General features: G+C 39.9%; 2 protein-coding genes across 9 annotated transcripts in view; both read right to left on the bottom strand.

Annotated features, from left to right (window-relative positions):
• Positions 1–12206, bottom strand: part of LRRFIP2 (LRR binding FLII interacting protein 2) — a 658447-nt gene that overhangs the window by 64213 nt on the left and 582028 nt on the right. The window lies entirely within an intron of this gene.
• Positions 8614–9780, bottom strand: LOC128660543 (tumor necrosis factor alpha-induced protein 8). Its single transcript, XM_053714455.1, has one exon. It carries the CDS (start codon positions 9564–9566, stop codon positions 9063–9065), a length of 504 nt encoding a protein of 167 aa, XP_053570430.1. The 5' UTR covers positions 9567–9780; the 3' UTR covers positions 8614–9062.

Genomic DNA, 12206 nt, shown 5'->3' with positions numbered 1-12206 from the left:
CTTGCCCCTGTTCCTCCTTTGGAACTGGGTGGATCACTCCCATAACTAGGTCTTGAACACAATGTAAGAATGCCTCTCTCTTTATCTGGTCTGCAGATAATTGTGAAAGGTGAAATCTTCCTTTTGGGGAAGAAGCTTTGAAGTCCAGAAGATATCCCTGGGACACAATTTCCAACGCCCAGGGATCCTGGACGTCTCTTGCCCAAGCCTGGGCGAAGAGAGAAAGTCTGCCCCCTACTAGATCCGTTACCGGATCGGGGGCCAATCTTTCATGCTGTCTTAGAGGCAGCAGCAGGCTTCTTGGCCTGTTTACCTTTGCTCCAAGCCTGGTTAGGTCTCCAGACCGGCTTGGACTAGGCAAAATTTCCCTCTTGTTTTGTCTTAAAGTTTCGAAAGGCACGAAAATTAGTTTGTTTGGTCCTTAATTTGTTAGACCTATCCTGAGTAAGGGCATGACCTTTTCCTCCAGTAATATCAGAAATGATCTCCTTCAGTCCAGGCCCGAATAGGGTCTGCCCCTTGAAGGGAATATTGAGAAGCGAAGACTTTGAAGACTTTGAAGTAACGTCAGCTGACCAGGATTTAAGCCATAGCGCCCTACGCGCCTGAATAGCAAAACCTGAGTTCTTAGCAGTTAGTTTAGTTAAATGAACAACAGCGTCAGAAACAAATGAATTGGCTAGCTTAAGCGCTTTAAGCTTGTCAAGTATATCATCCAATGGAGTTTCTACCTGTAAGGCCTCTTCCAGAGACTCAAACCAGAAGGCCGCAGCAGCAGTGACTGGGGCAATGCATGCAAGAGGCTGGAGAATAAAACCTTGTTGAATAAACATTTTCTTAAGGTAACCCTCTAACTTTTTATCCATTGGATCTAGGAAAGCACAACTGTCCTCGACGGGGAAAGTTGTACGCTTAGCTAGGGTAGAAATTGCTCCCTCCACCTTAGGGACCGTTTGCCATAAGTCCCGTGTAGCGGCATCTATTGGAAACATTTTCTTAAAAATAGGAGGGGGAGAGAACGGTACACCTGGTCTATCCCATTCCTTAGTAATAATTTCTGAAAACCTTTTAGGTATTGGAAAAACATCAGTGTAAACAGGCACTGCATAGTATTTATCCAATCTACACAATTTCTCTGGCACTATAATGGTGTCACAGTCATCCAGAGTAGCTAAAACCTCCCTGAGCAACACGCGGAGGTGTTCAAGCTTAAATTTAAATGTTGACATATCAGAATCAGGTTGAAGCATCTTCCCTGAGTCAGAAAAATCACTCACAGAAAGAAGCTCTCCTGCCTCAGCTTCTGCATATTGTGAGGGGATATCAGACATAGCTACTAAAGCGTCAGAGTGCTCTGTATTTTTTCTAGCCCCAGAGCTGTCTCGCTTTCCTTGTAACCCTGGTAGTTTGGACAATACCGCTGTAAGGGTATGATCCATAACTGTCGCCATGTCTTGTAAAGTAAACGCCATGGGAGCGCTAGATGTACTTGGCGCCTCTTGAGCGGGAGTCCCTTGAGCGGGAGTCAAAGGTTCTGACACGTGGGGCGAGTTAGTCGGCATAACTTCCCCCTTGTCAATTTCCTCTGGTGATAAATCTTTTAAAGTAAAATCAGTACATTTGGTACACATTCTAAGAGGGGGTTCCACAATGGCTTCTAAACATAATGAACAAGGAGTTTCCTCTATGTCAGACATGTTTAAACAGACTAGCAATGAGACCAGCAAGCTTGGAAAACACTTTGATAAATGTAAACAAGCAAAAAATAAAAACGGTACTGTGCCTTTAAGAGAAACAAATTTTGTCAGAAATTGAAAAACAGTGATAAAAAGCAGTAAATCTTACGAAATTTTTACAGTGTGTATAATAGACTAACAGAGCATTGCACCCACTTGCAAATGGATGATTAACCCCTTAGTTTCAAAACCGGATCAAAAAAACGATATAAACATTTTTTCAACAGTCACAACAAACTGCTACAGCTCTGCTGTGGCCCTACCTGCCCATATAACGACTTTGAAAGGCACAAAAACCCTTTAGAGAGGTCCTAAGTGTTCAGGGGACTCCTTCAGGGAAAATGGATGTCTCAAGCTGCAAAATCTAATGTGCATTTAGGCGCGAAAATAGGCCCCTCCCAACCTGTATTCACAGTGAGAGGGCCTAACAAAACTATCCCTAGGCAAAATCTAGCCAGCCATGTGGAAAAAACTGGGCCCCAATAAAGTTTTATCACCAATATGTATAAAAAAAACGTTTAAACACTTTCAGCAAACATTTTATTTTTCAGTAATGTGAGAAAGTAATAAGAATATTACCTTTTACAGCAAGCATGATACTAGTTGTTATTAAATCACTGTAATCAGGCTTACCTTAAATAAATCCGGTATTAACAGCATTTTCTAGCATATTCATTTCTCTAGAAAAATTTAAACTGCACATACCTCATAGCAGGAGAACCTGCACGCCATTCCCCCAGCTGAAGTTACCTCTCCAATTATGTGTGAGAACAGCAATGGATCTTAGTTACAACCTGCTAAGATCATCAAAAACCACAGGCAGACTCTCCTTCTACTTTCTGCCTGAGGCTAAAATAGTACAACTCCGGTACCATTTGAAAATAACAAACTTTTGATTGAAGATAAACTAAATAAAAACACCACATCTCTCTAGCTACTTCCTTTCTTGTCGAGAGCTGCAAGAGAATGACTGGTAGTGGCAGTTAGAGGAGCTATATAGACAGCTCTGCTGTGGGTGATCCTCTTGCAGATTCCTGTTGGGAAGGAGAATATCCCACAAGTAATGGGTGATCTGTGGACTGGATACAACTTACAAGAGAAAACACCTCAAGCGTTTGTGGGCCCAGCCCACTTAGACCTAAAAGGACCCAAACAGAGGAGACCATGCCAATATGAAGCGAAAACCAGGATAATGCGGACACGGAGACAGAAAAACATCTCCCCAACATTCTGCAAGCATGGACGCAACTGAAGAAACAAAGTCCTCCCGGCGCCCGCCCATAGAATACCAAAGTAATCGACCATGAAAGCATGTAACAGACCCAGGCAAAAACCTCAAGTTCAAGAACACAGTGTCCATAACAGGACGACACAAAAGGAGCTTGCAAGGAAGAATAAGAATTGGTAGGTGAAGTATAAAACTTTTTTGCGCTGCCTTTTAGGGTAAGCCTTGGCTCCTAGGATATTTTCCCCAAAAATATCTTGCTTTGGTGTATAGGAAAGATTTAGAGTTAAGGAGTGTTGGCGCAATTGAATGCTTATACCCCTATATTTTGAAATTAACGAAAGAAGTTTTTTCTTGAGAGAAATTTTTTTTTATAAATATTACACTGAACTTAATTTTTTTTGGAATAATATTTTATTGACCCAAAGAAAAATATAACATATAATTAAAAAATATATATAAATATATGTACCACAACCTATATATGGTCTTGACAGATATTTGATTTATTGGTTTTTGGATATCTTGTTTTGGTGTGTTATTGTAGAGAAAAAAGTGGTTTTTGGACTTGCATAGTTCTGTTGCTCCTTTTTAAAGCGAATTGACCGCCAAGTTTCCAAACAGTAGTACAGCTTGAAAAAGGCCAGTGTAATGGCCGAAACGCATAGCGAACTACTGTGACTATTTCTAACTTTTCTATGTTAAAGAACCAACCTCACTGTGGCTAAAGGAACTACCCGCTATAAGCCCAAGTTTTGAGCTCACCCACTCCCACTGCAAGCGCTTTAAAGACTGAATTAAGGCATTTGAAATACATCAGTGTTTTTCTCCGGAATTACATGTCAAACACCAGACCGCTAAAGGATTACACCAAACTAAAGGTGGATACATAGCTTCCCAAACTCAGCGAAGAATCCACATCTTGCAAGAAGGACCAGCTGAGCGGAACTACTTGAACCAGGCTCCAGAATCGGCTAAGAGCACAGTAAGTAAAACCGCTCCTTACTGCACCACCTCTGTAGACCGTAGAGCTCTAACAAACATCCCAGTATCACACGGATCTCACTCCGACACATGTGAACAACTATAGGAAGTTACATCAAGGACTTTGCAACACGAGTTTAATAAAAGGAGCACAGCTCACCTAAGAATATGTACAATTTGATACAAACTGTCTAAGACTATCCTAAACAAGACATAATTTTACATTCAAATCCACCGGTGGTATTTTAACCAAACTCTGGCATTACTTTTGTAAATATATATTTTTTTGTTGATTATATAGATTTTATATACCTGTCGGCCGACTACTAGAAAGAATATATTTTTAGATCGATATTTCTACAATCTACTTTTTGTAGATACTTGCAATTGCATTATTTTATTATTATCTTTTTAAACAATCCATTATATACATGGTAACACAGTGTTTCAAATGTGATTTTTTTCCCCTTCTTTCCCTTTATTTATTGAATACCCATAATTGTATACTTGACTTTTTTAGGCTATTGCACTAGGTTTTCAATGTACTAGGTACAATACTTAGATGAGTCTTATACTTTAAGTTCATAAATTATCTGAAGATAAAACCACTTTTTTCTCTACAATAACACACCAAAACAAGATATCCAAAAACCAGTAAATCAAATATCTGTTAAGACCATATATAGGTTGTGGTACATATATTTATATATACTTTTTAATTATAGGTTATATTTTTCTTTGGGTCAATAAAATGTTATTAAAAAAAAATTAAGTTCAGTGTAATATTTATAAAAAAAATTTCTATCAAGAAAAAACTTCTTTCGTTAATTTCAAAATATAGGGGTATAAGCATTCAATTGCGTCAACACTCCTTAACTCTAAATCTTTCCTATACAAGGAAGAATAAGAAGCAGTCCACAAGAAAAGGAACGCACAAAAACAGTTCCTCAACAGAGGACACTTTCCAGGCAACCTAAGCCGCCAGACCTACACTCAGGCCCCAAAAAAGGGGAACACAAGCCTCCATCAAGGCCTTCCGAGAAGAAGAGTATACCCTCAGAACCCGAAGGAAGAGTAAACCATCTCCTGTGAAGGAGCAAGGAGAAAAGAGAAACCATCTCCCAGCAGACTGAGCTATCAGGCTATACTCAACAAACTCTCACATACAAGGGATACTGCGACCCCTAGACCGCTCGGACAGTCTGACCTGCAGATCCATAACCAGCTGGACCAACCCAGCCACAGGGATCCAGTACAGGAACAAAAGAATTCCTAAACTGATACAGGAACGAGAGTAAAGATGGAATAGCCATCCCACCAGAGTTCTAGTACAACCTGACTCTGACCACAGACAAGGCCATAGATTGTTAAGTATCTATCAAAACAAGGCCCCACAGTCTGACTTGGAACCGGCAAAGCCCAAGGCGGAACCACATCGACCCTATACCTCCTGACCCAGAGAAGTCCTAAAAAAGGACTTCATCTCCATAGGAAGGAGAATATTCCCTATGAAAAGGGAAGAGACCGGAAAGACAACAACTGTCCTGAAGGCCCGAAGCCACCGGCTAAGTGGGAAGAAAAATCCCCAACGCAAATGAAAAAGGACCCCCTTACAAGTCGCATGCCAAACAGAGGCACCGCCAATCCATTTACCTGCAGAGTAGAGAATCCACGGGTACACTGGCAAACTGACCAGGGGAATGCAACCCTAAGGTGAAGTGCACCAGAAATTAGAAATCCAACGCCAGCAGCTGGGTATGAACCCACACCCTTGAGGTGCAAGCCACCCAGGTAACCCCTAGATGACATGGGATACTCAGTATTAAGGAGTATACTCCGAAAACCAGGCCAACTCTGACCCGGTCAGGTAGATGGAGCAAAGACACAGCCCAAGTTCCCACTACCGTGAACGACCAGCCCTGAGATCCAGGAATCCAAAATAACCTCAAAATGGATCAGGAAAAAGGAGCGAAGCCCCAGAAAGCGTGAATCTCAGCAAAAACAAACAGGTCCGGGCACCTATAGTCCAGGCAACCATACCTTAGACTACACATCCCGACTGGCCACAAAGCCAGACAAAATAATGGATGCATATCCAGAGAACCCAGATAGCAAGAGGAACTTGAAAGCCCCGACCAAAAGGAGGGACCACACCTAGTCAAAGTTCCAAGCTCCAAGGAGCCAGACTAGAAGTCAAATTAAAGAACTTCTCAAGTCCCAGGACAACAGAAAGGATACCTTGAGGTCCAAAAAACCTACTAGCAGGGCTAGTCTCCCCATCACCTCCATAGAGGCAGAGGACACAGAGAAGAGAAAAGCACTAGGCTTTCCCAGCTCCGGGGAACCCCGAACTGAACAAAGTCCCCACAGGGATCAACCATCCTCCATCAAACGTAGATTACGAAAAGGAGATCTAACTCACCGGGAGGTAGAGGAAGACACAAAGGTCTCAAAACTCAAACAGTTCACGTCAAAGAGTAAAAGCTGCATCTAGAGACACTCCAAACAGCCAACACGCACCCAAGGTGCCAAGAGCTGCAACTGGCTGCAAACTGCAAACCATCCGCATGCTAGACAGCTTTCCATAAAAGCTGATGGATCAAGCCCTAAAAGGACAATCCAGAGCCTTAAAACAAAAGGCCAAAACCGCTCAAACCGTGGAAATGGGGCGCTCAGCCCTCCACCGCATGGGGGAGGAAACTCTAGGTTCTGATGAGATCAGATGTCAGATAGAGTGACGCAGCGGAAACTCACCTGACCGGTCCTCTATGACCGAAGACTAATGGGACAGAACATCCTACCCGCCTCCCGGACCTACAGGTCCTGTCGAATGCTTAGTTAACATGTAATAAACTATAACCGAGCACCCTGCGCTTCTACCAAACCAGTAAACAGAACAGCGCCACATGCCTCAACAGCCACAATGAACGAATGAACCCAACAGGACCAACCTGCACTCGGGGTCTGAACCAGCAGGCTGCATAAATCCTCCCTCAAAGGGGAAGAAAAGAAGAGGCAGTTTTAACACAGGACTAACATGTCCAAAACAACTTCTGAGGAAGTATTTAGTATCGAATCCACTGTAACTGAATCTGGAATGAGCACAGTCTCAGCATCAGAATCCCCCATAGCTGCAAAGAGGATATAGCAATATGGTCTACAAACAGTAAAAAACAAAAACGGCACCTGACACCACCAATGGCTGGTGTACTCACCACCTCCTATGACCAGACCCCTGCGGACTAGAATATCTCAGTCGCCACATGGTCGGGAATGCGGAAATGGGAACAGCGCATAACCACGCCCAGACACAGGGTGAACCGTATAATCAAAAAAGCTTGCTAAGCCAACAGGTCGCGTCACTTCCAAAGGCCTCAAAGTTCCAAACCACGAGCCCTAAGCCTCACACATAAGCAGGTTTTGAATCACACAATAAACATGATTATAAACCCCCCTGTCCAATAACTCCCCTCAGGAGGTATTAACCCTCGATTCCAAGATACTAACATAGACTCACTGAGACCCTTATGTTATAAGTTAAACCCGCAAGGAGTATAGCCTCACAGGAAAACATTCACGTTACAGTACATCGAATAAAGTCAAATGAAACAATCTTACCGGAATCAACGCTGTGGAACAGGAACACGGCCCTTCAAGTGTGACTGATAGTAGCATCGCCTCCGCCATGGATTTGAGAGAAGAAAGCAGGCAGCAGAGCGAAGTTCGACAACGCTGATTGCTTGAGGAGCTGTTAATATGAGTCGGGATGGTTTTGCTGAAAGAAACTTCCTTCATCTCCGGTCTCTAACTTTCATCCAAGCCCTCACTGAGAGACTAAAAGGACTACATAAAACTCCTGTCCCATGCCAAAGAGTACTATCCTCTATAAGAGACAAAAACCAAAATAAAAAAAATTCTAACAAGTCTCTGCCAACCTCCTGGGACGAAAGGCAAACAATGACTGGGGGATGAGGGGAGTGGGAGGAGTATTTAAGCCTTTGGCTGGGTTGTCTTTGTCTCCTCCTGGTGGCCAGGTTCTTATTTCCCAAAAGTAATGAATGCAGCTGTGAACTATTTCCATTTAAGAAGAAAATCATATTAGTTTGAGCACAAACTAACATACATTTATTCTTTTTTCTATACCTAACAGTAAAGATATTGCAGCTTAATTATGATATGAACAAACTACTGAGGGACAAAGAGTGCCATTTCCTTAAATCCTATAGTTTGTTGTTTAAAATAAGAGTAATATAATGTATATTAAACTCAATTTCTTAGAAGATTTTGGTTATTAGTGATAAATAACATTTTCTATTACTGAATACCAAAACCACTTTTATTCTGAAATTATTTTTTTTTTTTATTCTTTCAAGAGCTTCTGACTCATAAAATACGAGTGAGCGTGTGTTCAATAAATGCAATGGTATATCATTGCCAAATGGTTTATCAATGTCCCCAAGGCTCATAAGAATGAACATATTGCAATTGCTTATTTAAGAAGAGTAGCAGAAGTTCCATACATAGCCTCTCTCTGAGTGTGATTGGTTCACGTTAAACGGATACTAAACCCAATTTTTTTTTCTTTTATGATTCAGATAGAGCATGTAATTTTTTTTTTTTTTTTTTTTTTTTTTTTTTTTTTTTAGTTTTTTTAGTTTAGAACAAAAGCAAAAGAAAGCTGCCTTTTATTCATTTACATATCAAGACCATACAAATGCGCAAAGTATCAGAATAATACACAATTTACATACACAGGGAAAAAATAAACGTGCCGTTTTCTATCACGTTACATTATGTGGCCTATTGAAAGGTCATAAATAATACCACTCCAGATGCAGCAGCTCTATAAGATTCACTTTTTGGTTAATTTCCTTAGAAATCAGACATCTGCATTTTCCTTAAGTATCAGTAACTGATCTGTACATTATGACTTCAAAAGGAATATACCTCCTGGTAGAGGATTGGTAAATTGCAACAGATCAGAAGGAATCCATTTGGTTTATGGGTGATCCAAAAGTAAAATACCCCTTTCTACATGTTGCATTAAACCCTCATGGCTCCTAGTTATTTTTCAGCATGTAATATTAAGGTGTCTGAATATTTTATTAGTCAAGTGCTTAAATGTTATCCTCATCAAGCATTTTGTTCACACCATTACAGAGTCTCTGAAGATGGGGTTTGTAAGGTCCAAATGGATTATATAAAGCAGCCAAAAAATCACAATTTGAAAAGTGATCAAACACATTATTGACACGTCCATGAGACTTTGCTGTAAGGTGGCGCTGGATGACTTGATGAAGCAGGTCACGACATTCATTCAACAATGCTGAAAGTACATTTCTGTCAAATGTATATTCCACCTGATGAAAGCTGACCACGGTCATGGCCAGCTGGTGAACTTTTCTCTTGAATTTTTCCATCATTGCAATCTCATCCGGATTAAACTGATTGTTTCTGTACAGAACAGCTAGTTTTATAACTATCTTGATGAGGTTCTTAATAATTTTCTCAGCATCTTTCTTGCACTCAGTGTATTCCTTAGTTACTTGATATAGTTCGTCTAACACTTCACCGCTTGTATCATCAATCAGTGATGTTGCTATGTATTTAGAAGAAGCCATTTTCCCAAGAATCTTCTTTTGGGCCTTCACAGCCAGGTACTTTGAGCTGAATACCTCTGCCGCCAAGTGGCCCTTTAAACAAGATGCTGTCTTCTAAAGAAATAGTTGTCCACCAAGCTAGAGTGGAGATTGCACCATCCACATTTGGAATACTTTCCCATACCTCCAATTTTTTGGAGAGAAAAGGGAACATGTTCTTGAATTTGGCAAATAAAACAAAAACACCTGGTTTGTTCCATTCCTTTGTGATTAGTTCAGAAACAGAATCAGGTACATGGAAGTTAGACAGCTTTTTAGGACCTGCCATAAATAATAATCTTCTTAACAGACTGTTTGTCTATAGCTGGAGGATTTTTAACCTACAAGGCTATTAAAACTTCCCACAAGAGAGCATGTATGTGCTCCAACCTTAAATTAAAGGACACTTCTTCTGCTTCATCAAAGGGGGTCCTGGGTTTCTGTATAATCTTCCTCAGAAGAGCAGATTTCTAATTCCATTGTACTCCTGATTTGTGCAGGGTACCTAGACAGGTTGCTCCTGAGGGATGTCCCTTATTAGCCTAAAGCATGTGAAGAATTCTCTTCTGCCCATTGGAATAGTCTGCATTTAACTGGTAGAGGTATAATAGACATCAGTTCTGAAATTGCAGAGGGGATTTAAATTAGGGGACAAGTCAGAAGAGCCGTCCTGGAGATAATTCTGGTAGGTTGTAAATCCCTGAGCACTTTGCTGCAAATTCAATATCACACAACTCTGACCAGGCATGAGACGTAGACATAGCAAACACTGTTGATGAGAAGCGGTTAAATTATCTGTGGATCACTCTTCTAAACGGTCAGCATGATGTCTAGAGACGTGAGCTGTACCAGTTTGCTATATAGTGTAAAGTATAAAAGTAAGGATAAGTAATTATCTAAATGTAGATAGAGGCACACAAAGGGGTTACCCTTTATGGGGATCACAGAATAATATCTCAATGTAAAACTGAAGTCCCTAGAAGGTATTAAGAAAAAAAATTGTCACTTTCTTTAAATGGAAAAGCAATTTATTTTAAATTCTAACAAAAATGACAAATGCAGAAATTAAAGGGTTACAATTACATACATTTAGAAAAGCTCTGCAAAAATGAGTGCTCTGCTAATGTCTAGGAGGAATTCTTCTGTGTGCCAGCAAGATTGACACTAGTCAGAGAGGAGAAGGAAAGTTAAGGCACAGTATTTTTGCCCAACATTTTAAAGGGATATGAAACCCAAGTTTTTTCTTTGAAGATTCGTAAAGAGCATACCATTTTTTTTTTTAAATCATTTATTTAAATTTCAACAGTATAACGGTATTATCAAGACAGTTGCATTACAGGGTACCGATGTACAAAATAAAATATAATGAATTCACATTTTTCTGCTAGATTAAAAAAATTGAATTACACATAGAGATAGAACATTAATTCATTCTCTCAGCAATATTTCAACATACATCTATGGCCAAGCAGGCACTTCTTACTGTCTTCTTATACCTTTCACTGTTATTTTTTTAGTTTTTTATAACACTAAGCAAAAACACATACCAAAAAATAAGAAAAAATTAAAATAAGTAAGGTTTAATACACCCTCCCTCCTCAGTCTCTAACCTGTATCTCTATATCTGGAAAATTCATTATTTATAGTTCTATTTTCTAATTTTATATATAAAAAAAACAAGGAAAAAACAGGGGTAAAATAATAAAGCAAGTCAACACACAAAAAAAAAAAAAAAAAAAAAAAGAAAAAAAAAAAAGGGGGGGGGGGAAATAATAAGCACCTCTCTCTCATCTCTCCCAACCTCCTATCTACCATATGCCCAACAATACTAATTCAGAGTTTTGGAAAGGGAAGATCATATATTCCTTTTCATTTTCAGGGAGTGATTTAATATATGCTGCCCATTTGTTAAAGAAATTTCTTATATCATCTTCATTATTTATGTCTGTGTCCTTTTGCTCTAGAAGACATTGTTTTTTTAAGCAGTTCTGAATTTCGGACACGCTAGGTACTGAGCGCATTTTCCATTTTTTACATATTAGGTATCTAGTAGCTAATATGGAGATAGATATTAATTTATCATTAGGGTGACATTTGGTTTGATTGTCTATACAGAATATAATTTGATGTGGGGTAAAGATTACAGGAGGGATTTTCAGCACCTTATTTAGCCAATATTCTAACTTGCACCAGATAGTTCTCACTTTTGGGCAAAACCAGAACATATGTTCTATGTCAGCTGCAGGGAGTGAACATTTAGGGCATTTGTCAAAACCTGAGTTATGAACCCTACGACCCATTGCCGGAGTGAAATATGCCCTGTGAAGGATTTTAATATGTGCTTCCCGCCAGGTAGCTGATAGTGTTATTTTTTTTACTTTACTTATAGATTGCTGGATTGTGTTCAAGTCGACCCTGTTCCATTCTGACAATGAGGTCCATGTTAAGGCAAGCCTTACTAGGTTCTGGTTGCCCCTACTAATATTTAAGAGATGATAGCAGACTGTAATAGTCATCCGATTCACCTTGATAGAAGTAAGCCAATTTTCAAGTTTGCCTAATTTCCAGCACCACCCTGTCTCTCTAGTTGTTTCCAAGAGAAAATGCCTAATCTGCAGGTAT

The sequence above is a fragment of the Bombina bombina genome, chromosome 5 (assembly GCF_027579735.1).
Source record: "Bombina bombina isolate aBomBom1 chromosome 5, aBomBom1.pri, whole genome shotgun sequence".
In the NCBI taxonomy this organism is placed as follows: domain Eukaryota; kingdom Metazoa; phylum Chordata; class Amphibia; order Anura; family Bombinatoridae; genus Bombina; species Bombina bombina.
This window is presented reverse-complemented; position numbering and strand designations above follow the sequence as displayed.